This window comes from Anser anser, assembly GCF_964211835.1.
Source record: "Anser anser genome assembly, chromosome: 3".
NCBI lineage: Eukaryota > Metazoa > Chordata > Aves > Anseriformes > Anatidae > Anser > Anser anser.
Genome location: NC_139722.1, coordinates 99404103 through 99431845, shown reverse-complemented (window position 1 = coordinate 99431845; position 27743 = coordinate 99404103). Strand labels below are relative to the sequence as shown.

Genomic DNA, 27743 nt, shown 5'->3' with positions numbered 1-27743 from the left:
AAACTTAGTCGTCTGGAGTTGCTCTTTGACATGCACAAAAAAAAAAAAAAAAAAAAAAGCAGAGTCCTTCACCTTGACCATCAGTTCTGCCAAGCACCTGTTCATTTTTGGAACAGCTTCAGCGTTTGCCTTTTGGAAAGTGTTTTTTTGTTTGTTTGTTTGGTTGGTTGGTTTTGATTTTGTTTTGTGTCTTTGTTTGTTTGTTTGTTTTCTCCCCTGCCATTTGATAAGCCATCAATAAAACTCTATGATCATACCTAACCCTTCCTGGCTGTCTTTTATGCCCTTTGCCCAGTCTGGAGTCTGCGATGAATGAATGACATGGGTCTGAAAACAAAGGTGGAGAAGGTATTTTCTTAATTTTCCTCCTGTCCGTGACCATTGTGACTTCTGCTGTTCTGCCATTTTAGATTTTTAAAGCAGTATAAATGTAATGGATGCAATGAGGAGCTAACAGAAAGCTCACGTGTAAGTAGCACACTTTTGTCTTGCAAGCATTCACAATTAAAATGGGGCAGCAAGTGGAGACCGAAGCCACGGAAAGCCGGGGCCGGGCCCGTTCAGGGTGCTACGTTTTGGGCACTTTCGCCTGCACCACTTTATTTGCATGCGCTTTCTTCGCTGGGACAGCTGGCGGGGAAGTGCCCGCGCTCCTTTCACCACAGCCGTCACCTCAGGCTCTCAGGAGCCGGCCGGGGGCTGACAGGCTTGCCCGGCGAGGATTTCTCGTCAGCGGCGGCCGTTCGGATCTCCCACGGCTGCCCGCCGTTACCGGCCGCCCCTCCTCGAACCCCGGCACCGCGCAGAGGCTCCGAGGGCAGCCCCCGGCAGGGGCGGGGAAGGCCCCGGGGCTCCGTCTCCGCCGCGGCGGGCGGATGAGGGAGGGAGGGTCCGGGCCGGGCCCTCCCCCGCCACATCGCCCTCCCGCCGGCGCTGCTGACGTGTCTGCTCCCTCCCTGCCGCCGGCCACCGCCAACATGGCCGCAGCGCCGCCGCCGGACCCCCGGCTGCTCCTGGCCCTGCTGCTGCTGCCGCCCCTGCTGCCCCTGCCCGCGCCGCCGCCGCCGCTCTGCGCCGCCGCCGGGCCCGAGCTGGGCCGCCGCTTCGCCGAGCGCAAGCGCTGCGCCGACCCCGAGTGCAGCAGTGAGTGGCGGCGGCCCCGCGGGCCTCCGCGCCCGGCCCCGCTCCTCCGGGGGTCTGCGGAGGGAAAGGGGGCGAGGGGGGAGGCAGGGAGGGAGGGAGGCAGGGAGGGGGCGGCTCGGGCCCCCGTGCCGGCCCGGTGGGTGCGGGGGGAGCGGTGCCCGCCGAGGGGACGCGCCGCGTCTGGGCGTTCGCCAGGTTCGTCCTCCCGAGAGGGTTCTCGGGTCCCGCCGGCCCTTGCCACGAGTGCTCTCCGTGGGTATTTCTTGTGCCTTGGGTAATGTGGGGGCCGACCCGCTGTGAAACGGGTCTCAGCTCGGTTTATTTAACGTTAACGCTTAGCTTGGTAGCATGCTTCTCAGGCGTAATCCTCAAGTGCTTTATCAAACACTCGACCAGCGAGTTTATTTTTTTTTTAACCTCCCATCTTACCCCTTCAATTACATCCTCCTCTCCTGACCTGAGAGTTCACCCTTGTGAGTGCAGGGAGGCCTTATTTTCTGTGCGTTCTCATAAGACTGCTTTATTGCATTTCCAATAGTAATCCTCTGTTTTTTCTCTTCTCTCTACAGTGTTAATGTGCCGAGGGAAGGCAATGAAGGATTTTAAAGGTCCCGACTGCCGCTTTGTAAATTTTAAGAAAGGAGAAGCAGTGTATGTGTATTACAAACTAATAGGAAAATCAACTGAGCTTTGGGCTGGAAGTGTAAGTACTGCGAAGCATTTGTTCTCTTTGCTCTTCTTGGCACTTTCTTCTTGTACAAGGCAAAAGGAAAAGAAAAAAATTACAAGAAGGAGTGGGGTTTTTAACATAGAGAAAGAGCATAAGGAATGCCATTTTGTCTTGAGACCAATGTAAAATTGGATGGAGTTGCAGCAAACTTGAGGTATTAAGATCTGTGGGAAAATGGGTATGCTAATATGGGATAAAAACTGTTTCTTTTAGAAAGCTTCCCTTGTGTAGAAAACCATACTTTGCATCACTGTAATTGGTGACCCCTGCGCTATCTAGAAGCTAAGCTTCCCATCCCATCTAGGGAGACTTAAACCTGCACTTGTACTTACCCATGACGTGGTCTCGTCCTGCCCTCTGTGTGATCTTGCTAGATTGTTCCACATACGTGTTTTAATTACATTTCTCTTCCTAATATTCAGCTGCCGTCTTGTCCTTTTTATCTAAGCTGCATGCAGAATTGAAGGAAGAAAAAGTAATAAAACTAAAAAGATTTAAGGTAAATTGTATTTTAAAAGGTCTGTCTATGTCTTTCAGCTTCAGTAACTCCTTGTAGCAGCTTGCAGAACAGCGACTATATCTAGGTCGTCATTTTCTTTTGGCAATCTGAGAGAGTGACGTTAATAGGAAAGGAGTATCCCTGTAGCAAGCCCTTCTCTAGATGTGAACTTGCAGTTATATTTATTAAAAAACAACAAAACAAAACTTCTTTCGGCTTTCATGATATACAAGTTACTTGCCAGACAGAAGCAGAACTGAGAAACCTTAGAGGAAGAGATGGTTTTGTGGGCTTCCCTTGAAAATTGTGGCGGTTGTTTAGTCCCCTTCCCTTGCTTTCCCCCACACCTTCTTTGTGTGTCTGAAGTGTTTATTTCAATCTCGTTTCTCACTCTGCCCTGCTGCCAAAGGAAGGCAGTTGCCTGTGACAGGGGTCTAGACGGGTTGAAAGCCACAGCTGGGTGTTTACTGTGGGCCCAGTGACTTAGTGGAAAGCAGGATGTATCACTTTCTCTAACCTGTTCAAGCAGGGTGTGGACAGCCAGGCTCTCAGCAGGAGCTGAATCCAATTAGAGCAATACAGGAGAGAACAGAAAACTGCAGCAGTGGTTAAAGAAGAAGAACTTATAATTGTATGGTGCTGTTAATTCCCTTCTGACATGTACTGTACCATAAATAATCTGGTTAATTAGATGTTACAGGTTTCCAGGCTTGCCAGTTCTTGAGATGAGTGTTAGTAGCATGGGGCCAATTTTGCATCTTTTACTAACAAGATGTAGCACAGGCTGTAAGATCAGACGACATGTTTAAGGTAATTACTGAGTTAATTTGCAGTTTAACCGTGTTCACTGATAGGAAGCTCATGCAACAGTTAGGTGTGTCTTCAAGTTAAAAGGATTTTTGCTTTGAGTTTAACAAGTAAAAACTGAAGTTGGCACATCTAAAAGAACTGTGAAACTCCGAATTGTTTGTTGTATTTTTTTTATTGTGTTACATAGTTTTCTGTTTCTTATAGGACAGTGATCACAGGCTAATTCCTTTCAGTCGGTGGCTATGGTCTTTTTTCCTCATTTCCCTGGTTTTACTGACTGCTTTTACGCAGGCGGTAATACTGCAACTAGTTTGTAAATACTGCAGAGTGGTCAGAGGTGCCTGTCCTCGCATGTTCGGTAGGGGGACTGGTACGTGTGAGCCTGCCGTTGACCCTGCTTGCAAACAGTGCTGTGGTCTCTCTCAGGCTTTGTGACTTGCTATGCCAGATTTGGCTGGACGGCTTGATTTAGGCAGACAACCCATGCCTGTTGTGTGCAGTTTTGGAGCTATGGGCTGGCTGTCGCTGGCTAATTAAAAACAAGCTTCCTGGTGAGCTCTGCATTCAAACATATTCCAGTGGAAGGCATGTTACCTTCTGCTGCAGCCCTTCGGTATCTTGTCCCACGACTTTGTGCCCATGTGCGTCATTCGGTCCCATGTGTCTACCCTACTGGCTTCTTCCATTTGATGAAGTTCTGGGGAAAATTATTTATTAGGGCCTGTTACAAACTACGAATTCAAGGGAGAGCTTTGACTTTTTGACCTTCAGATGGGGACAGAGATTAGGAGAATGTCTGTATGAGAAGTCTGAACTACTGCAACCTGGGGCTTATTTCAAAAGAGTTATAAATATAGGCTCTAATCCTGGAATTGATTTTGAGGAGCCATGAAAATTACAATAGCATTTCTGACCTGAAGGGAAATGATCTGTTAAGAAAAGATTCACCAAAGCTGAAAAATCTATACCAGTTGGGTTTGGGCTTTATTTTCTTTGCTTATCGAGTTCACTCCACCCTTTTCAAGCTGTTGTTGATTTTTGCAGTGTCAGTAAACATACTGTATTGTAACAAAACAGAGCCTTTATACAAGACTTGGGTCATACCTTATTGCTTGCAGAATTCCTGTTGAGCTCAGTATTTTGCACATGGAAAACTTCTGGAACCCAGCTATAATACATATTCCGTATGTGGCCTGGCATACGTTTTTTCAGCATACCTGTCTCAACCTCATTAATACCACAAAGCCAAATGCTAGGGAAATACTCTATGAACATTATTTAATAGCGATTTTATGTTGTGAATTTCATGAGTACTTCAGTTGTAAGAAAATGCTTTTTTCTTTTTTTTCCCCAGAAGGTGGAGCATATCTGGTACTGTCATTGTCCAGTGCAGCATGTTCTACTGTACAAGTAGCCTCTTCTTTAGCATCCACCTCACATTGTTTACAACGTCAAGTTTTGCAATGTAGATTTTCCTCTTAGGCAGTTTGCCTGCATTCTGCCTTCATCTTTAGCAGGGTCCAGAGCTCCAAAACTGCGTAGGTAATTCAAGTTAAAACCGCTCCTTTTTATCAAAACATTTCAGCAAAGAAGCTTTAAATTCTTGCTGCAGAAGATTGCTATTTAATCATACAGCAAAGGGCTGAGGTTTATTATTTCAATTCAAGGTTGAGAAAATTATTTCTGGCCTCATATTACAAGAAATAGATTTGGCTGCAGATCACACTTCCTCCCCGTTCTTATATGTGGGGTAATAGGAAGAAAGGTAAATTTCAGACAAGACAGAAAGGCAGAGTATGTCTGGAGGATCCAGAGGATCAGGGAAGTTGTTCCCATTGTCTCTGTGTTTTCTTAACAATGCCAGCGTTCAGAAAGGGCAGACCAAATTGACTCTCTCCTTTAACCAGTGATTTTGGCAGTTTTAAGTACCTATGATGTTTGTGTCTGTTCTCTCATGGAGGTAGGTGGTGTAAGGGTCTGGCTTCTTAGCCAGCAGTGTTTGATGAAGCTGCCACAGCTGGCTGTCGCATGTGGGCACTGGTGGGGGTAAATGCTGTACACACAGCTACATGGTTTCGTCCCCCCAGGGCAATTCAGCTGGGGAGGGAGTGAAACTGTCTTTTAAGTGGTCTGAAGGATGCATCTTTTTCTCCCTCATTTACTTGGCATTCATAATCCCTTTCCTCTATCATATCTGTGTGGAATAAGGAATGTTTCCTTTATTTGCACAGTGGGGCATATTTTTTTTTCTCTTACAAGACTGGACTTGTAGGAAAAGAAACAGATAAAATTTTGGGCATGCAGATCATGTATTGCTCATAAACCACATAAGTGGCAAACTGGGTCACTGCAGAGGACTCGTATGGTCAGCAGCTAGGGTTATTCTAAATGAGTTCCAAATTGTGATGCCTAACTATAATGGTAGTCACGGATATTAGTCTGTAAGGAGGCTACTTTAAAGTTTCAGCTTTTGTTTTCAAGAAAGATCATTTAAAACTGGAATACATGTTGGTAGAGAGAAGTATGTCAATTTAGAATAAAACTGTGGTATCCAGTAGAAGGACAAGGTTTTGATTTGACTTGTTTAGTTTAATTCCAATTCCCAGTAATAGGTTTGCTTTATTAAAACCTGCATATGTGATCTTTTCCTTAAGAGTGTAATTAGTTGTCTCTCTAGTACGTGTTCACAAAATAAGTGTGTGTGATTGGGGATGTAGTAGATTTTTTTAACCTCTTCTCTAACAATCTTCAGAGGTCTCAACTATGGATTGTAGGTTAAGAATGAGGAATAGTTAATAAAAGAAATCCCATAATGTACCAGTACTTACTTTGCTTGCTTAGCAAGCAAATTGGCAATTGTTTTCTTCTTTCAATAACAAAAATTCAGGAAATGACCAATAATATGTTTTTCTTCCAGATATTTTGGTCCTCTAGGAATGCTGTACCTTTTTGGGTGTGTCCACTGGGCTCTAATTGCCTGGATTATCTAATCTGTGTAGCGATAGCATGCTGTTAATATTGGCTTCTTGACAGCAGCTGTCAGAACTCTCAAGTGAGCATTACTGTGTATCTTACCCAGTGAGTGATAAAGGAGATTCATGTCTTCCACTGTTTGCCTTGGCGTAGCGTCTTGCCTCTCTTTCAAATAGCCATCTGTAACTAATTGTTCATATTGCTCACTGCACATCAATGATGCATTTACAGATGGGGATATATACTTTCCACACAGTTTTCGAAATATATTATTATATTACCTCAGGGACAATTTTTCATTTTCTTAAAATCTGCTTTAAGAAATATGTATTTTTTTCCTCAAGCTACAATATAAGTTTGTTTACAGTCATGTAACATTGTGCACGAATGTAAGTCTTGTTAGTCAAAGGCCCTCCTCTGCTTACTGCTTGAGAAAATACTCAAGGCAAATATGGCACTAATGCAAGCACAGAATAGCAGTTAAAGCACACGCGAGCCAGAGTGCTTGGGCTTCTACTCCCAACTCTAATAATTTACGTCAGTCTTCAAAGCACAAATGATGAAACTTACGAACTTCACAAAAGTACTGCGGAATGTAGGTATACAACCTCAATGAAAACTCTTGTAGAAACAAGGTATTGCTAATCTTTTTCTTCTACGTACTGTGTTAAACTCCATCTAGAAATACTCGAAAGTGAGTCTGACATGTTTGTGACTAGTGTCTGTAATTAGGATTTTAAGTCATATGATTTCAGAAACTTCTTTACTGCTTTTTGTTTGCTTACTTATTTCCTGGCAGGTTGGAAGTGATTTTGGATATTTTCCAAAGGATTTACTTGAAGTAAATCATAATTATACCAATGAGGAGCTAGAGTTACCAACAGATGTAAGTTTTATTTTATTTATTATTGTTTCAATTGCAATGTTACTGTTTCCTCACCATTCAATAAAATTGCTGAGAAAAAGAATGGAGATATCAGTAATCCTTAGTAATCTGTTGTTGGTAAGCAGCTACATATGTGCACATATATGTTAGGTGGTGGAATGTTTGTTACAGGTACATATGTGGATGGATGTGTAATTACCAGCCCAAAATGTGGGCACTGATGTTTCTGTTCTTGAATAATTCATTTTTGATCTAATAAAATCTGTTTGGATTGAGCTCTGGAAACTCTGCTAATTGGCTCACACATAAGTTGTTTGGTATACAGAATTGTTTCCAAACTTGAGAAGTTTAAAGTACTATCAGAAACAAACAAAACTTGCAATGCTGGCTCTTTGATTTTAGAACTGATCCTTTAACCCTTACACAAATGGCTCTTGTGTACTAATAGCTAGTAACTCCAGAACTGCATGGATGCAGCTTCAGACCCTTATGAAATTGTATTCAGTGGTTTGTACGACTTTTTAACTTCTTTTTCAGAAACTGTGTGACAGGCAGCTCCTGCTTGGAGGGCTTAGTCATTTGAGGATAGACCAGCTAATAAAGCCTTGGACAAAGAAGCTTAGCGGCATTTTCTTCTCGTCTCTAGCATTCAGCAATAGAATTGGTTTTAGTTCAGGATATATATGATGAGTAAATTAAAATACTATCAAGTCCATTGCTGGCTTCCATTTTGTTCCTTGCTAGGAGGTCTTTGATGGGGTTAAGCCATGAACTTTTTATTAAGGCTTTTATGAGTCCTTGGGCAAAACTTCCACTGCTTTGAAAAAGAGTTCTGAGGATGAAGGATTCTGCATGATTAATAACATCTAACATTTACTTTGCTGCTGCATCTCTGCAGTCAACCAAATGGATTGGATCTCATCACTGTAAAAAATAAAAATTGACTACGTACTATTTTTCATTTTAGGAAACAGACTTTGTTTGCTTTGATGGCGGAAGGGACGATTTTGATAATTATAATGTGGATGAACTTTTGAAGTCATCGAAAGAGACAATAGCAAATGAGAGGGAATCTGAATCAAGTGATCCAAGGACAAAACCAGCTGAAGGAACGGAAAGGGAGGAGGAGGTTGAAAAGGTTGATACAGTACAGTCCCTTGATGCTTTGGAGGCAGACAATGTTGAACTAAGCACAGAGAGAGACGAGGAAGCCCTCACCATGACAGAGGAATTAGATAGTTTTCTTATAGAAGGAACTGAAGGTACTAGGGTAGACTCCAGTGTCAGTAGTCATGAAGAAAACTCTCAGGGAGATCAAACTGCACATGAGCACTTGCAAGGAACGCTAAATGAGAGACTAAAAGGGCTAGAAAGTGAAAATACCAAAAACACTAGTATTGCTCAGGGTGAAACCAGTCAACTTGACAAAGAGAGCGAAGAAGTTGATGCCTATACACTTTTAGACAGAGAGCTCTCTGTAAACTTGAAAACAAAATTTGGCTCAACTGCTGATGCTGTTGTATCAGATGATGAAGTGACTCGCCTTGTTACATCATTGGAAGATGGTTTTAATGAAGATTTGAGCATTAATGCTCACGATTCAGAGGAGTCAGACTTTGCAGATCCGTCTGAAGAAGTCCCTTTGCTGTCATTTATGGCGGAAGAAGGGAGTATATCCCTAGGGGATTCAGACACTGATGAAAACAATGGCCTTGAGTCAAAAAATCATGAACTTGATGAAAATGAAGGTGCTATGGAGCTAAATAACCAAAGAGATGATGAGGAAGAACGTGATTCAGATGCACTAATTAAGGATGCCTTCACTAAGAGTGAGAAGTCAGGGGACAGTATAAATGTGGACAGGTTTGAATCTGAGCAAACAAAGAAGAAACAGGATGAGGTGATGCTAATTAGCAAGAGAGAAGCACCAGCAGCTCAACTTGAGGATCTCTCCAAAGAGCTCCTTCGAAATGAACCTATAGGTGCAAGAGATCCAGGTTCAGAAGAAAAAGCAAACAAAACTGAAGAGTTTGAAGAGCAGCTCATGGCTGATGAAATGGCATCACATACTAAGGAGCTGAAAAGTACAACTGTGCCTGATCCTCATGGTTTACCTAGTCCACGAGATGGTCTGAAGACCAAATCATTTGCTGAAAGCAAGCAAGATGCTTTAGGTCTACCTGCTGGTGATGTGAACAAAAGTCCAGAAAGTGTGCCACTTGCTGAAACAGAGAAAGATGAGAAAAAGTTTGAGGATGACACCTTGGAAGAGATCTCAGAAAGTGATTTAAAGCACAAAAAGTTATGGGAGAAAATGAAGGAGAAAGGAAGAGATCAGTATAAGTCTTCTGCTGATGTTCCAGCCAAACCAGTGGAAGAGGTACAAAATGGATCTCAAAGTGACACAGGAGATACTAAGCTCTTAAAAGACAAACTGGAGCATGGAATGCCTGCTGTGGAGAAAGAAATTCTAAGACATGAAGAAGATTCAAAACAAAGAGGGGAGGCTGATCATGAAAATCGAAAACCTGCCTCTTTTAAAGAAGAACCTGAAATAAAAGGGGGAAACATGAAAGAAACCCCTGCAGGTGAGGGAGACCCAAGCCATAGGGGAGCTGCTGAGCAACCTATGCCATGGGAAAATGAAACTGAGTATTCAGAGGCAGATGTGAAAGAAGAGCTTTCAGGAAATCTTGGCAAGATGACAGAATTTGAAAAAAGCATTGAGAAAAGTTCCCCTGAAGAAAAATCAAGAAGTACTACACAGAATACTAATAGAGCAAATTTTACCCAGCAAGGAACTGGTCATACTGAGGGTGAAGATTCAAACAAAAATCTTGGCACAAATTTAGCTAGAGAAAAAAACCTAAGGCCAGAATTGCAACCCGAAGAGACAGATGCTGAAGATGAAGCTGACGTGAAACAAATGGAAGAAGAACTACTGGAAGATGAGAATGCTGCAAGTGCAAAGCTGTTGCATGCAAGGGTTGCAAATGTACAGGGTAATACGCTAGATGTTGAAAGAAGAAACCCTGAATTAAAAGTACCAAATGAAGCTTTTTCAGGAACTGCAGATCCTACTTATGAAACAGGAGAGGAAACAAACTCATTTTCTGAGGAGGCTGAAAAAATAATAAACATGCAAGATGAACACGAGACTGGAAACAAAGAGTTTGATGTACCAGCGAGTGAAGATGCTAAACTGGATGAGATGGAAGATATCGCAGAAGACGATGAGGAGTCTTCTGAAGCTGAGGACCCATTAGCCGTGGAAGAATATAATTTCAAGTCTTCTGACATGGAGGACAGCAATGACTTTCACCAAAGGAAAGATCATCTCCCAGAGGACATTTCACAGAGAGGCTCAAAAGAGATGCAAAATACAGAGGATACAGGAGATGACCACCAGCAGTCTGCACATTTCCCCAGCCCTGCTGACATTTCAGCAGCCACAAATGACACTGTAACAGAATACAGTGAGTCTGTGAAGCGGCTCACAATAATTAGAGATTTCCTTGATGAAAAGCGTGTAATACGTCTACAAAAGTATCTTGGGCTCCAACATGTGGTTAGGATAGAAGCCATGTTTTACGACATGAAGGTGGAGATGGAACTTGCTCGGAAGGCAAGCAATAATAATGAAGATATAGAAAAAGCGCTGGACCAGATACTTGAGTTTTCAGAATCAAACATCATGGATGTTGTAGGAAAAGTTCTGGATTCCAGGGTAGCAGAAAATAAAGAGGAGGTGGTGAAAGAGATGGATTTGTATGATGAAGAGAGTGCACTGATGGATGATATTCAAGAATTAATATATTCTTTAAGAAGTAAATATTCGTCTGCTAGTGAGAGTGTCCCACTGGCATCTTTTCTCGAACAGGAAGATGATCAGCTGAATGCTCAAGGTAGGATGTTAAAATGCATGTATGATGGCCATTCTGTGGAGAGTTCATGAAAGCTTGGTGTTCTTCATTTGCACAACAAAAACTAAATCGAACAAAATCAATAAATCATTAAACCCCAAACCAGTTAATAGATGAAGTAGAACTATCCCAGACAATGCTATGTAACCTAGAAAGCTTTAAGAAGAGGGTGAGGGAGCAGAATTGGAAAAAGGCCCGCAGAATCTGCTGGCATTTTGTTTCTTTTTAATGCATATTTTTGCCATTGTGCTGGGTGGGAAATCCTGCGAGAGATTGTGCTCACTATGTTTGTTTCTATGGGCCAGATTCTATGTAAGAAAGGGGGATTGGAGGGTGAATATAGCTAGGAGGAGACATTCAGCTCCCCTTTCAAGAAATACAGATTCACATACGCTAAAGTGCTGGATGTTCTAGGATACTTAGAGCAGCCTTTTTCTGAACTAGCTAGGCCCTAATGCAGTGACTCATGCAACACTGAGGCACTAAATCCATGCACCTAAAAATCTCGGGAGTCTATATTGTCTTATTTTGGTCCACATTCATAAAAAAGAGTAGAAGGTAGAAATACTGAACAAACTGATCTTTTAGTAGGGGAAAAACATGTGCTGGAGTCTGCTACAGTCTTGCTGTTGTTTTTTCTAATTAATGTATAAGGTAGTAAGGCATGCTCTTAGCAAGACTCCATTCATAGTAATAAAAGTTCAGTGTGTGATTTCTGATAGTCACATCACAAATGATGGAAATATCTCACTGCCTGGTCAGTGGTTGATACCTTCTACGAATTCCGTATGAACATTTAATTAGATGCCACTGAAACTTGATGGAATATATTGAGCAGTACACAAGTTGAAGCGTCAAAAAGCATCAAGATAGCTTTGTCAAATGCAGTATTTCACTGGAGATGGTTGGGAGTAAGAAATGCACATCAGTTCAATGCTTAAATTCATGTCTTTCTGCCACAGATACTGCAAAAGAGGCTGAATATGACACAGATGCTGTTAGGAATCCAAATGCCATTGATGAGAGCTATCAGAAATTTCAGCAGCTTGAAGATAAGAGGCCAGTTCAGCCTATTGAAGAGGAGGAGGAGAGAAGTGTTAATGTTCCACCTGAGCTTGAAGAAGCCAGCTTTTCGGATAATAGAGAAGCCAAAGAAGCGTACAATAGCGAAAGAAGATTGCCACTGGCTGATACTTCCTTTGAGTCAAGTGATTCAGAAGAGAATGCCAGGGAAGATGTTGCTGCAGGTAACCTTTTCGAATTTGGTTGTTTTGTTTTTTTTGCACTTAGAAGAGCGTGGCTGAATGGTTCTTATAGGCAAATAGCAAGATTTTTCACTAATGTTTCCATTCTGTGTTGCTGTAATCCTAATGGACTTCACTAATCTGTGACAGTCCCTCTAGTGGTAGTATTGTGTAGCTGCCACTCATCTCAGTAGAGAGATTTTTCTACTACCTTTTCGTGCTATAGAAATGAGAAAAGTAATGTTCTCTTGTAAGCACCATAATCCTAGCTCTATGCAAGGGCCGGTATACTGTGTCTCAGGGTGGCAGCAGATAAAGAGCAGAAATGACTGGAAGCTAAGGTTCTTCCACTCGCAGAGCGGACTGGCAATCCAGCCATTAGGCTGTAGAATCATGATCTCTCATCTTGTTCTTTCAAACTTGTGACTCCGGGCTATATCCCTGCCAAAAATACTTTTCCAGGAGGACTATAGCCTCACTCAAGCAACCTAGTAATTTCTGGCTAAAGGGTTTGTTGGAGGAGGAGGAAGGCTTGACTCAGTTCTGCTGAGGGGACCAAAATTAAAATCAATCCTTCGCCCTCTGGAGCAAATGTGCTGACCTCTGCTGACGGCTCCTTGTGCCAAGGAGGGATCCTGTTACTGTCATCGTCCCTAGCTCTGTTTTGATATCAAATTACCTTCGACTCCGTTCTCTGTGCTAAGCTCAGCTTTGCTCTTCTGCGTTCACCTCTGATTGTGCTTTGCTGAGCATTTAGACAAACTTCAGGCACATCTTGCTCAGCCTTTGTGTGCTCCTGAGGAACCGTACCACACCCTTAGCCGAGCATTTTCAAGCAACTTCTGAGGGGAAATTTGAAGTTGAATGCAAAGATACCGAATGAACTTTAAATGGCTCTTGGGTTACTTAGGGAGTTAAGCGGTCAGATGTTCAGTTGTATTTTGGACCACTTCTTCACGATGACTTTGAGTTTAATTGTGGTTGAATGCTGTTTGTCAGGAATTCCTGCGAGAGCCGCCGGAAACGCGGGGAAGCGCGGTGTGTCAGGCAGGCAGCTGGTAGCAGCCACCCCCCTGTAACACCGGGCTGCTTCCTCGGGTGAATTCACGGCGGCGGCAGCAGGGGGCAGCCCTCAGATCAGGGCAGGGAGCCGCGTGGCCCCGGGCGGTGCCGCCCGCGCCGTCACTAACGCTCCTCTCCCTCCCGCAGCCCCCGACGGCGACGACGGCGGCGGCGGCGCCTCAGGGGCGGCGCTGGGCGGGGCGGCGGCCGCTGCCCGCCGCCTGCTGCTGCAGGTGAGTCCCCGCGCGGCCGCGGCGCGCGCCGATGACGCGGCGGGGAGGGGCGGGGGGAGCCGCGGGCTGACGTGTGCCTGGGGCTGGCTCGCGCCGCCATGGAGCCCGCGGGCGGCGCCGCGCGCCTGGCGGCCCCCGCGGCCCGGCCGCTGCTGCAGGTGAGGGGCGGGGGGGGGGGGCGGCCGTTGGGAGGCCGTTAACGGCCGTTGGGCTCGGCTGAGCCCCCCCTCGGCCACGGGACGGGGCGCACTAGGGCGGGGGGCGGCCTGCTGGGCACCGCGGGGGTGCCCCCGGTGTGAGGTGTCCGCCCCGCTCGGGGAGAGGGCAGCGCTGCGTTTTCGTGAGGCTCCGTCCGCCTCGGGAATGTGTGGAGACGGAGCAAACGGCTGCTAGCGCCCCGTAGCAAAATACGTGTAGACGTGGGTTCTTCGCCAGCAGGTGGTTGTTGTCAGGTGTCTCTGAAGCGCTCGCTCACTCTTCTGGGCAGAGCAGCTTTGTGGTTTTCTTCGTTTTCAGTTTTCGGTTTACAGAAAACCTGCAGGAAAGCTCTAGATGGTTCTCTGGGCCTGTGAGAGGGATAAAAGTGTTTGTCAGACTGCTTATCTTACCACTGTACTTGATGAGAATGTATTCACTGTTTTCAATGTTACTGGTTTTTAGTTGGTTGCTACCCTGCCTGAGGATATTCGTCCTGGGCCTGATTTCCATGGACTTCCATGGGAGCCTATTATTATCACTGCCTTAGTGGGAATTGCCACACTCGCTATAATTTTCTGGAGAACCTGCCTTTCAGTAAGTACAATTCCTGCTTATGAGCCTACCGATACTTAACTGGCTGAGCGGTCTTTTGTGTGATTAAACTTTCAGCATTACCAACGTCAAAGCAATATGCAGTCTCTTGCATTTTTACCTTTTTCAGTTAAAGCACTGATATGAACTAAATGTTGGGGTTCATAGCTAAAGTAACTTGTAATTTTCCTCAAACTAAGAAGGCATTCCTTTTAAGCTATTAATTGAAGGTTTCTTAGTAAGAGGGAGTTTCTAAAGCAGAGTTGGGGAGTGTGATATAAATCTAGAGGGCCGAGGAGAGAAAGGGTCAGTGAATATTTGCAATGAGAAGCCTTCTATGTGCTTGAGCCTGTTGCTGTCTCCAAAACAAGCAGTTAATCACACCCTTCATATTGTCCATAGCACCGTACTACAAAACCTAAAAACCCGATCATAATTCTCACTGAAGATCCTGTTCCCCACTCTGCTTCTCACTTTGCATTTCTCCTCTTCTTTCATACGTGGATAACTTCCTGTGCAAGAAAAATACCATCATCAGCTCTCATTATATACGGTTTATGTTATAGCTACCCAATTCAGTGATGCTATGAAATCTGTGGCATACTTCATCTTTGCTTGATGAAAGTAAATTAAAACCAAATATTATCTGGAACAACACTGGTAATTTTTTTTGTTGCTTGACTTTTGATGTTTAATGCGCCATGTCAGTTTCAAATGCAAAATACTGTTGATACAGCGTAAAAAGGAGAGCTTGTGAATTTCTTTAATGGTGTTAGTTTTGAAATGAGCAGCTGTAATGCAAACATGCATTGCTTTAGGATCGTGGGTCAAACTGGGGTGCAAGTGTTTTTTATGTTTGCAGGTTCATGATTGTTGTTTGATGCAAAACAGTTCAATTTTCTTTTTTTTTTTTATGAGATACGGCCAGTTACTGGTATCCTTTCAGTGACTAAGTAAACAGATATTTACTTAGGCTCTAGGACAGGGCATTAACCTAGAAGCTTTTATTAGAAAACAGCTTAAGCTTGTTTGTAGTGTTATTCAATACTCTTGTTGGCAGTGATGGATGTACTTTCCGTGTGCTTCTTTAATCTGGCTATATGTGGTAACTTGCTTCCATGGCGGGGGGGGGAGACATTTTCACTTCCTTATGGCTAATTTTTTTCTTTTTTTTTTTTTTTTCTGTAGGTAAAGAGTAGAATCTATCAAGGTAGGTTTCACTGTGCGTTTTGGTGTCCTTGATGGTTAGGCATGTAAAAGTGTTGAATATCGTTTCAGTGGACAGTGTTAATCTTCACTTCCTTTCAAGGATAATGCCAAGTCTGGTTATGGTGTAAGATAGGCTGGTAGGTGATGCTTACTTAAATCTGACTATTTTGAATATGCTCTGATTAGGAGAAACAATGCATTCCACACCTGCAAATTAAAGAAAAGGCAAGGAAAAGCTCCACTTTGTTCAACTTAAATGCGATCCTTGGTTAACTGGTATGATGGCAGTGGAGAAGAATTTGTTCTGTTTTCTAACTAACAGTGAATTTGCTTTTGCTTGGTGCTTCTCACAAAAAGCAGTATCTAATTCCTCTTGCCATTTCCTGTTGAAGGGAGCCTGAAACTGGTTGCTTTGCAGTTCTGAAGAGGCCTTCTAAATGTAGATGCAAATACGCAGATATTCCTGTGGCTAGTTCATAGCTTGGTGTATATAAGATTAAACTGTATTGAGCGGAAAGGAAGTAGAATTCCAAGTATGGTGACTGCTACAACTTGTAATTGAATACAAAATGAAAATATGAAGGAATCGTCTTCATATATTCTTTCTGCTTGTTTCCTCGCAAACCATACTATTTATTTATCATTTCTTTCTAGTTTTTGTTGTAGTTGTACAGCAGTTTCTTTTCATACAGTTCATGCAGATTGGCAAGATGAAAAAAATCCATCTTAAGTCTGTAAGGGGATTTTCTTTTGCTGGGAAACACATGTTTTTCCCTCTTCAATAACACTGCTATTCTGCTATATAAATTACTTAGCAGCCTTTCCTGAAAGAATGAGGAACGTAGGTCTAACCTTTTTTTTTCTCCTAAATATTTTCTTGTGTTATAGAAGCTACTGAAGTTAAGAACAAATATTCTTCAAGCATGATAGATTTTGTTGATATTAAAAAGTCTTTATATAAAATAGAGGAACATTAACAGTGAAAAAAATACGTTAAATGATAGATTATGTTTGGAATCCTGAAGATAAAATCTATTACCTGCTGTTTATCACAACAGTGAAATTGGGAGATTGGGTTAATGTGGGGATTCCTGCCCCCTTAAAGTGCTCAGAACTATCTTGTACTTCAGCAGTCGCTTGCTGGCCCTCCTCTCCCCTAAGCAGGAAGGGCCAGGGGATCATCTAGGCCAGGAGCTTTCTCGTAAAAGAGGAGGGAGGAGTAGCAGTTGCCATTGCACTGTGTAGGATGCAGTTGGAACAACCGGTGCTTCCTGTTGTTTGTGCTCCAGGATTTGCTGTGAGGCAAATGGGCCTTGGGATGTTCACATACGGGGGTGGTTTAGGACTTGAAAAAGAATGCCAATTGGATCGGCATTAATTTGCAATAAAATAATTTAAGTGTGGTAATAATGTACAGTGAATCCTAAAGGTTGGTTGGAGAGTTGTTTGGGTTGAGAAGGAAATGCATGACTAAAGAACAGTTCTTAGAATCTTTAGGATGAAAGGTCACGGCCCTTTTTGAAGTCCAGAAACGGTGTCTGTTAGAAAGCCATGCAGCTCCGTGAGGCTCAGTGATGCCATCTGCTAGCTGACGGTCTCTTTTCTGTTCCCGCTAACTCGGAGCTTTCATCCTATTACCTTTGCTGACCAAACGTTCGGTTCCTATACAGCAGAAAGAGGTAGTTGTTAGGGAAAGTGGTTGCATCTCCCTTGAGTATCAAACAGCAGTGTGAGACCACTACAACATCCTCACTGTCAATTCTTCCCTTCTCTTTTTTTAGCCAGCACCTCACTTCTCTCTGCTGTGTGGTCAATGACCAGCTCCTGTGAAGTGGATGCAAGAGCTCTACGCTTTGCATCAGTATTTAATGCTTTACGGTCTTGTTTTCAGTCCTAGCTTTAAATGAAAGCTGGAGATGCTCTGACTACTTAAGAAAGGGCTGATTGCCAGGAAATTTACAACTGTCCTGACTTGTGCTTTATTCCTTTCTTGAAAATGTTCCCTAAAGTGATAGCTCTGATTAATTTTTTTTCCTCTAGGATGTGAAGTATAGTTACTGTAAGTTTTCTTTTTTCTTCCTAGTGACTGAAAAGCAACTCGCAGAAAAGATTAAAAACCTTCTACAAGAAAAAACAGAAATCCTAGACAAGATGTCAGAATATGATCAAAAGGTATCATTCTAGGTTCTTGTCTCTTGCTTCCTGACTTTGTTATTGGTTTATTGGCACAGTAAGTGTAACAGATAGTATATTTTTATTTTCTGTTCTTACTGAATATTACGTTGACAGTTTCCTCAGTTCTGTTGGTTGTTGTTCTTGTGCTTAGATAAAGCAAGCAAAGGAATCAGTGAAAGCAGCCCAAGAACAAAAAAATATTCTCTCCGATGAAACTGCAGGGCTTAAGGTAAGGAACAGTTAATCATCTTTGTACTAAAAGCGAATGTGTTAATAAAATAACTTGCTTTAGTTGGTCTTGTACTTTTTTTTTGTAGGACACTGTCAAAGGGCTGGAAGAAGCAAATCGTAAACTGGATGACAAAATAAAAAGTCTGCGCTCAATGCTTGAAACAGAGAGAAAGCAGAATGAGAAGAAACAGAAAAAAGTAAGAGCAATCACACTAAGGTCTTGAATTGTTCTTAACTTAAAATGCCCTACAAACTGTTCATTAATGGACAGAGGTATAGAAAATGAGATGACCCACCTCAAAAAGAACTGAAATGAAATTTCAGGTTCATTCCAAGTTCAGGGGGAAGATTCTGTTGACTTCTGTTGTTTTTTAAGATTTGGTGAACTTCTGTAGTTGTACTTTCATACACAAACAGATGTATTCCACTTGCGGGCTGGTCTATCCTAGCAAAAGCCAGGAAGTTCCTTAACAATGTGGGCTGAAGATTTCAGGCTGGTAAGAGAACTGTTCTCGTGCTTAGAGGAAGCATCTAATTTGATAGTAAGTGTGAAGATCTCTAAGCCGCCCCTAATTTGTGTCCAGAGGTGTTACTCTTTTTTTTTTTCTTCCCCTTTTTAAAGCTTGATTTGCTGAGATAATACTTACTATTGTAAGCTCCAACAGGTTCTTTGGTGTTTTGATCAAAGGTTGTTGCTAATGACAGCAACACGTGGTACTTTTGTTCTAGGCAGCATAGGTGTAAAGGGAGCTTTCCCAGTCATGCACAGGCAAGAGTCAAAGGCGAAAGGTGATTCTAAAGTGCTGTGTGGTTTTTATTCCTTGCCCTGCTGATAAGGCAGCGCTGTTGCTGCTAGTCTAATGGCTCGTCTGAGTGGTAGTTTGTTGGTGCTTAAAATTTCTTTTATGCTTTCAAAATGCACAGGTTAAAATAATGACACGCTCAGGTTAAGCCGTGTACTAGACTAATACAGACTCACTGCTCATCTTCTTCTTGTACAGATCTCTGAAAGCCAGAAGTCCTTGGAAAAACTTGAAGAGGCTATCAGTGTGCATTCTGCTGAGCTTTCAGAGGTAAAGCATTACCTGTCGTATAGAACCATAGAATGGTTTGGGTTGGAAGGGACCTTAAAGATCACCTTGTTCCAACCCCTCTGCCATGGGCAGGGACACCTCCGACTAGATCAGGTTGCTCAAAGGCCCCATCCAGCCTGGCCTTGAACACCACCAGGGATGGAGCATCCGCAGCTTCTCCGAGCAACCTATTCCAGTTCCTCACCGCCCTCTGAGTGAAGAACTTCCCCCTAACATCTAATCTAAATCTCCCCTCTTTTATTTTACCCATTGTCCTGTCATTATCTGACTGAGCAAAAAGTTGCTCTCCATCTGCTTTTTATAAGCCCCCTTTAAGTATTGAAAAGCTGCAGTAAGGTATCTGCATTCTTTCAACAGTCACAGGTATAACTTCTGTGCAGGAAAATTCATGCCTAGTATCTAAGAGAAAATGCTAACTGGTAAGATTTCAGTTTGTGCATGTATACCTTTTTTCTGTTTCCCGGTAATACGTTGCTCTTACTCTATTACATTTTGACCTTTATCACTCTTTTTGTTCCGTTTTTTTTTGTTTGTTTGTTTGTTTCACGTGTAGGTGCAGATAGCCCTTAATGAAGCTAAATTAAATGAAGAAAAGGTGAAGTCAGAGCTCCAGCATGTGCAGGAGGAGAATGCTAGGCTGAAAAAGAGCAAGGAACAAGTAGGTTCTGACCAGACCAGGCAACACTGCTTCCCTTTTGACTTAAATACCAGGGCTTTATTCCTAGTTTTCCTGAGTGTATCTTTGCTGTGTCTGAGTTTTCTTAACATATTAGAATTTCCACCATTAATATTTAAATCCCTCCTGCTTCTTGCACAAGTTTTTTGTGCAAGTTAGCCACACCTCCATTATGCAGGCTTTGCCAGTTCCAGTGATTTGTTTTTTGTCAGTAACTTCACAGAAAACTTGTGCTGATACGGTGTCACTGTATGATCAGGAGATTGCTACTTGGGATGTCAGAGTAACGAATTGCCAAAAAGCAATTCTGAAGCAAAGCTAAACGAAGAGCCCCTTTAGTCCTGAAATGTCATGACAGTACTTTTGCAGATACTTGCAAGTGTCTCTGTGCTTTCCTTCTCCATATATGAAGTAAATGCTGTCTTAAGGAATCTGGTTTGGTTAACCTCTGGGCTGCAATTAATTCTTCATGTTCTGAAGTGTGTGAGCAGTTTGTTTTTGATGTTGGGGTAGAAGATGTGAAAACATAAAATTTGGAAAACCGCTTAAGAGTATAATTTGCAAAAAGATTCCCAGCATCCAGTTCTACCAATAGACTGGTGATGTGTGTGATAATTGTGAAGTTTACACCTGATCTGTGACCTGTGGTGATCAGTTATCACCAGAGCTGGTAGTAAAACAGACTTCTGTTACATGTAGCCTCTACTAAAAATAATCATTAAAAAATCATCTTGCCTTGGTGTTTCATACAGCTGCTAAAAGAAGCTGAAGGTTGGAGTGAGAGACATACTGAGCTCAGTGAGCAGATTAAACTGTATCAGAAGTCTCAGAAGGACATAGAAGAAGCACTTGCCTATAAGGAAAATGAAATTGAGGTAGGTTCTTTGTAACAAGCTTTAAACAGTACTTGTTGTTAAGTACTTTGGAATACTTAACAAAACGCAGTGATTCTCCTTCAGTGATCCTATGATTTCCGTACTAGGTTTTAACTAACTGCATTATGCAGCTGAAGCAGCTTGACATAGATCCAGCATCTGAGGCCAAGAAGGATGGTGAAGGGCATGAATGGAGCAGAGGGGACGATCTGGCCAACGGAGAGTTGCCAGGTATAGTGATCCTACCTGCTGGCTGCTGCACACAGTAGCTAAAGCATATAAGGTGTTATGTTCATGTCGTACGGGGAGCAAGGAGAATCCACGTGTGTAGCTGCTTGTGGGTTAAGAGACTGCCAGGTTTAATCTTCTGTCAACAACACACAATATCTAAATGAAGGGAGAAATGGCTAAAAGCCCTATCATTGTTTTTAGATTACTGTTTAGGCATGTTGTAAGTGTAATGAGTTCTAAAGATTAACAATAAAATGTATAATGAAGTTAGCAGTTAAGACTGTTGGGAAAGCTGAGAATCTCAGCTCTGTTGCTAAGCTACACTTATTTTAATACGAGTATTACGGTTACCTCAGGATAGATAGCTAATTTGGGTAATCGCATTTTTTAATAAGAAAAACTGGAATGGAAGTTTGCAAGACTATTTAGGAAGCTTGTCTTGCTTAATATTGTAAACATTTGCTGTGTCTCTGATTCTGAATGCTTCCCCTTTCCCGTGGTTTTTCTAACTGTACGGTATAAGTGGGCTGGAAATTCCCGCTTCTTGATTTTCATATACTGTGTCCAATAACGGATGCTGCATTCACATTAATATTAGTGTCGTGGCTAGAAGGAGCAACAAGGAGGAATCTTCTGGAATGCCTTTTGAAATAAATCTACTGGCTTTGTTGTGCTGGTCATTGAATTACTACTGTGTTTTGTCCTGTTCCCCTCCCCCCTCCCCCACCATTTTTTTCTTTGTACCTATCCCAGCTTAAAAGGCAGGGAGTATTATTTTTAACAGCTACAGAGTCCAGGGAATTGGGGTTAAAAAATAAGGAAAACAAATTTATTTTTATCTTCTAGATAATGAGAATGAAAAGATGAAGACTCAGATTAAGCAGATGATGGACGTCTCCAGGGTATGCTGCACGAGATATCTAATAAATGCAGCCATGTTACTGCTGTGCCTAAGATGATAAACATTTGTTGCTTTTTTTCAGGTAAAAACTATGTTATCCATAGTTGAAGAAGACAGAAATCTTCTGCAGTCCAAACTGAGTGATGAAGTAACAGCAAGACATGAGCTGGAAGGTGGGTAGGCTTAGCAAAAGAATTGCTTAGGATGAAATGCTGTTTGTGGTTTAAAAATAAACGGGACACTGAAGTGGCATAATAGTTCTCATTGTAACTTTCTTTCCAACTTCTTCACTTACCTTTGCTTCTCTGACAGAGCAAATAAAAAAATTAGAACACGACTCCTGTTCGCTGCAGTCAGCCAAAGCTCGACTGGAAAATGAATGTAAAACACTACAGCAGAAAGTAGAGATTCTCGGTGAACTTTACCAGCAGAAAGAAATGGCGCTCCAGAAGTAAGCCTTTCATTACTCTTTCACGAGATAACATATTCGATCATAAGCACTATCCAATTGCTCTTTGTTCAGTAGGGTCAAATGATTTCAAGTTGCACTTAGAGTGAAAACTGATGACTGCCATTTAAGTACAGTTCAAGCTAGTAGCCTACCCACAGATTCTCAAGGCTGTCACTTAAGAACAGCGTCACTTTCCACACACAGTATTGTCTTCTACAAAAACAAAAATTAAAAAAAAAAATGGGGGAGACCAAGCATGGTTTGGTCTGAGAATTCTGTGGGTGGTTGGTATGTTGTATTGTCAAGTAGAAGTTAAAGACTGTTGATAAAGACTTGTTTCGCTTACTCTGATTTTTAGTTAAATTAATCTAATTTTCATAATGTAGCAGCTTAATATTTTACCCTTGTGAGCTTTTTGCTTTTTTCAAAGGGCTAAATTAAGTTTGAGTTCATGGTGATAGCTGAGGTGAATGAAACACTACTGGTGAAGAATGAATGTGTATCTGTATTCATTTAGCATTCACACATTTGTTTACTTACTAAAATGTCTGTAATAAAATCTGTTCTGTGGAGAAAACTTTAGGTAGGGACATTTTCAGCTGTATTTTGTAAGAAAAATGGAATTGGATGGAGAAGCAATTGAAAGCTCTAAGGTTCAAGTGTGAGGGAATTTGGAAGCTCTAAGGTTCAAGTGCGTGGGCTGGGAGAAGCACAGGGTTGGAACAAGCTAAGGAACTTAGGCTGTATAGCACCTCGGTAGTGAGGCTGTCTGATCTCATAACCTCAGGACCCAGATGTAATGAACACATATTAGAGAGGTAAAGGATAGCCCAATTTTTAAGGAAAAAAAACTTCCTCTTGACATCTCTGACTGAAGGATTTATATTCCTTCCAAAACTTTTAGGAAGTTACACTGTCTGTTATGTATTGATTTGAATTTAGGACTTCCTGTATTTCTGGAAAACTGTTTCCACATGTAGCTAAGGAGATGGATTATGTTGAACTGGCTATTAGCAATAGTTAACTTACTACTAGTTTAATGGTTCCAGTTTTGTGGGATAGCTTTTGTAAGATAGGAACACACTGTGAGCCTCTTAAATATGTCCAGAATAATATCAAAGAATATTTATTTAGCGAACCATAAGGTTAAAAATAGTGTGAAAATTGTTCCCATAATAAATTGATGTGGAGAATACTGGGGAAAAAAAGCTTCTTTCCACACATTTGATGACTGTTGGTGTGTTTGCTACCTGGGTGCTGAATTCCCCCTTTTCTCTGGACCTTTCCTCGATTCCCTTAGTTAGATGTTAGTTCTGCATATTTCTTTCGTACCTTTTTAAATCTGGATTACCATTTGTAGAATTGTTAAGTAAATTTGGGGATTGAAGAGATGAATTATTCTGCAACTGCAAGATTCTGACAGATCTTTCCAGCCAGTTCTAACTTGTAAATTCTCAGGTTTTACACACAACGAGTTTGTCTGTTGGTTTCAAAAGATGGTATTTCTGTCTTTTTTAATCTCCCTTGATTTTGAGTTGTAGTAGATGTAGAAAGGTGGAATACATCGTTGTGTGGTGTTGTTGCTGGTTTTTTTGTTTGTGTTGCACGTTTTTGTTTTTTTGTTTTTTCCCCTATGTAGAAAACTAACTCAAGAAGAATATGAGCGTCAGGAGAAGGAGCAGAAATTGTCTGCTGCAGACGAAAAAGCCGTGCTGGCCATTGAGGAAGTGAAAGTTTACAAGTAACTTCATTTTTCTGAAGACTCTTGTTTTCCTCTATTTCAGCTGCTGAAAAAAACTCATTTAAACCTCTTTTCCTTTTGTACAGGCAAAGGATTCAAGATATGGAAGAAGAACTGCAAAAAACAGAGAGATCATACAAAAACCAGGTAAATTACCTGCTTGCTGGTTATTGTGTCACCATTTCCTGCATCATTTTAATGCTCTGAGTTCTTGGAAATACTAGTTGTTGGACAAATGAAAGCTAATACAATTCTTTTCTTCTCAGATTGCCGCTCATGAGAAAAAAGCACACGACAATTGGGTAAGAATGCCCTTCCCTTTCTGATACAAAAAAAATATATTTGGCATCAGGCTCGTGCAGTTAATGCAGCTGGCAAAATTTTCCCTGACAGCTTATTGCCCGCTCTGCTGAGAGAGCTCTAGCCGAAGAAAAAAGAGAAGCAGCCAACCTGAGGCAAAAGTAAGTACAGTACAGGCTGTCTTTATTGCTCTGTGAACATGCTGTGTTTCTTAGGAGGGGAGGAGCTCAAAACTATGTGAGGTGCTCAGTTAGCTTGTTTGTGTAAAACCTGCAGTGTATATACAAGGTAACTGATTTTTAAACTATTAAACTGTTTCAATGGTTAATATAAGATTTCTTGGTAAAAGCTGTAACATTTTACAATGCAGTTTGCTTATGATACTGTTTCATGCTAATGAATGCAATTCACATGTGCTACTTGAATTAAAAATAACTTTATTTTTTTAATTTTAGATTAATAGAAGTGAACCAAAAAATTGTTATGCTTCAAAGACCATTAATTGTGAAGCCAACTCCAGGCAGACCTGATCGCCAAGTCCCACCACGACGAGGTAAATGCTGCCGTTTCTCCCAAAACTTTGGTCTTCAAATCATTTTATTCTAAAAAAAAAATAAGGCTTTGATATATTGTAGGAAAGTACATCGCTTTTTTTACTTCTTGATGTGTAGGGCCCTTAAGTAGGGATGGCTCTTTTGGCCCATCACCTGTGAGTGGAGGAAATCCGTCACCCACACAAATGATAGAAGTTCCTGGTCGGCCCCTTTCTGCTCCTCGAAGGGAAGGCTCAAGAGGTGAATTTGGTAAGCAGTGAAGCTTCCTTTCTGTCCTAAGTATCTTATATGCTACAAACCCAAGAAGGTCTGATTGTGATTGTAGAGATATTGACACCTGCTTTATTAATGCAGAGGTTTATTTATTTATTTATTTTAATAGAAATAGCTTAGGCATGTGTTGATTAGAATCTCTGGTGTTCCTCTTAAGGTACAGTGGTAGATGGCCCCTCTGTTCCACGAAGGCCACCAGAGATCCCTGGAAGGATGTCTGTTCCTGGTAAGTTACGTGGTCTCTGCAACCACTTGCAACGTACTCACTTATTTTTTCACTTCAGAATTGGAACTTCAAGACCAGTATTCCTTTTCCCAAAGCATCATTAAAACATGTATGGCTCTCTCTACAGATCTTGGGCCTGCTGTAGCATCCCTGATCAGTAGTGGGCCAAGAACCTCCTCCCCTTCCACAGCAATGGACAGAGCGGTAAGCTGAAAAAAAACAACCTTCAGGCAACGTTTCTAATACATGATTCACTGTACTTCTTGCTGCTTCTTTAACTGTGTCATGTTCTGTCTTGTCTGTATCCTGTCACTATCCTTATTTGCTGTCCCCTTCCACCCTCACCAAAAAAAGCAGCCCTCTCCCAAAGAGTCTGAAGCCCCCTGTGTAACTACTGATTCACCTTCATCTATTGAACCACCTACAGTGAGTATTCAGAGGCTGAATATGGTGTTACGCTGCTTTGATGGAGAAGAGTAACGGGCTTGGTGTTCTGAACTGCTAAATAACAAAATACTCTGCAAAACTAACCAAGGGCTTATGTCTATCTTCAAAGGTTTCTCTAATGATGAATGGTTGCTGTCTGTTTTTTTTTTTTATGGAATTAAGGAAATCAGACCTTTCTTGTTAAGGACTGCAGGGAAACACTTAACTTTGGAGTGACTACAATAATCTTTAGAAGCTGACTTACCTGTACTATTTAATTCCACATGTAACTTAAGGTGGCAGGCCCTTTACCAAAGGGGTATCAACCAAGGACACTTCCAAAGAGAGTGGTCGATCTTCTCTTTAGCTAAAGCTGTACTCAAGAAACTTGTCATCTCAGAAGATACACAAAGTATTCACTCCTAGGTAGTGCAAGCAGCCTTCTGGGTGAAGGGACAACGATGGTGCAGTGTATTTCCTTACTTTCTACTTGGTTAATGCAGTTTGGGCTGTGTCTTTTTTTCTTTCTTTTTTTCTCCACCTTTTGGCCTTCAGGTGAGTGGTTGTGGTGTTCAGCAGTGTGAAGGTTTCTCTGATGCAGTGAGTAACATACTGGATTTTTAACCTAATCTCACGCAGGCTAACGTTAGTCCCAAAGGCCCACCTTCCTTCCCTGGGACACCCATCATGACCTCTCCAGTGATGGGACCTCCACCCCCACCGCCTGTTCGTTATGGACCGCCGCCAGCTCCTCTGCGTGGACACTTTGGGCCCCGGCCTCTTCCTGTGCCCCTAGGTACAATTGTATTGCCTTGTGCTGAAACTGAGCTTGTCCCGCTGAGCTTCTCAGACGACTGCTGTAGAGCTGGGAATCTGCCACCTGGTGGCACGCAGCCTCCCCATTCTTCATGAGGTCAAGCTATCTTGCTCAGAAGGTTTGGGTGGCTGTGTTTCTTTTTCCCAAGCCTCCTTAATGCCAGAGTGTTTTTGCCTGCTTAGTCTAAAATCAAAACGAGCAGCCAAAAGGCATGAGAATATAACGAATGGCCTGTGAGGTCTGCATGTGACAATGACCTACCCCAGAACTGCTCCAGCAAATCAATAAGTGAGGAACAAGTCAGGAGCTTCGAAGTTTATGTTAAACTTTTAATTTACCTCTCATATTTTCCTTTCCTTCTAGTTCGTGGTGCTCCCTTACCACCTCCAGCTGCAAGAGATTTCTTACCTGGCCCCCCATTAGGAATGAGAGATCTGCCTCCTGGCCCGCTACCACCCCCTCCAGATCCCAGGGCATATGGACGTGGGCACCCTTCTTTCCGACCTCTAGGTCCTCCTGGCCCGAGAGATTATCCTCAAGGCCCACGGCTACCCCCGCCTGGCTCAAGGGACTATACACCTTCTCCTAGCAGAGACTTGCCTCCGTCAGGACCTAGAGACTACCCCGCAGGCCCTCCTCCACCACCAGCAGGCTCAAAGGACTACACACAGCCTCCAGCGCAGAAGCCCTAACTGCAGTCTCTGGTCAGCAGCTCAATGGAATGGACTCTAGCACACTTCCTGCGGTCAGGATTTTAGGAAATGGTTTTCTATTTGAAGCCGTTTGTCTCATTTCAGTATATTTCAGCTTTTGCAGGATTAATTTTTATCCAGTTGCTGCAGACATCTTATGTGCATTTATGATCACCTTAAACTCATCCATCCTCTTGGGCTGCAAGAACCTTTTTGTGATGGACTTGAACCTACTCTAAACGTGCAATAGAAAGGAAGTACCTGTGTGGCTAGTTCTAATTAAATGTAGCCTCTGTAACCAGTTGGTGAATGAACTAATTTCATGAAAAATGTAAATCAAATCATTTCCTGTGGAAATAATTTTTAAGTAAAATGCTATCTTACCTGCCTTCTCCATCACATCATTCAGCTGCAGCTATTCTAGTCCAGGAGTTTACATGAGGACTGTGAGGTGTGGTTTTAGTTTAGTTTTGTTTTTTTTTTTGAATAGATGTCTGGTCAGAGATCAGAAGCACAAATGACACTGTATTCAAAGGAAGGTTATAATAAAAAGCAAAATTCCTTTTGCTAAACCGTGAA

The 27743-nt window shown here is 42.3% G+C and overlaps 1 protein-coding gene across 5 annotated transcripts; it reads left to right on the top strand.

Annotated features, from left to right (window-relative positions):
• Nucleotides 1–96: 96 nt before the first annotated feature.
• On the top strand, nucleotides 97–27743 carry MIA3 (MIA SH3 domain ER export factor 3). Of its 5 annotated transcripts, none has more exons than XM_083831978.1 (29): nucleotides 103–1143; nucleotides 1713–1846; nucleotides 6955–7041; nucleotides 8009–10946; nucleotides 11927–12211; nucleotides 13418–13503; nucleotides 14164–14295; nucleotides 15481–15502; nucleotides 17585–17673; nucleotides 17828–17905; nucleotides 17994–18104; nucleotides 18909–18980; nucleotides 19555–19659; nucleotides 20430–20552; nucleotides 20660–20783; nucleotides 21630–21685; nucleotides 21767–21857; nucleotides 21997–22135; nucleotides 23775–23876; nucleotides 23963–24023; nucleotides 24143–24178; nucleotides 24270–24337; nucleotides 24632–24729; nucleotides 24848–24979; nucleotides 25161–25229; nucleotides 25357–25433; nucleotides 25584–25655; nucleotides 26295–26451; nucleotides 26836–27743. In XM_083831978.1, exons 1-29 carry the CDS (start codon nucleotides 510–512, stop codon nucleotides 27162–27164), a joined length of 6507 nt encoding a protein of 2168 aa, XP_083688104.1. In that variant the 5' UTR covers nucleotides 103–509; the 3' UTR covers nucleotides 27165–27743. The 5 variants fall into 5 exon arrangements, 4 of the variants coding, with proteins under 4 accessions (XP_083688104.1, XP_083688105.1, XP_083688106.1 ...); XM_083831979.1 differs by having other exon boundaries at nucleotides 104–1143; nucleotides 25587–25655; XM_083831981.1 differs by lacking the exon at nucleotides 103–1143 and adding an exon at nucleotides 1403–1616.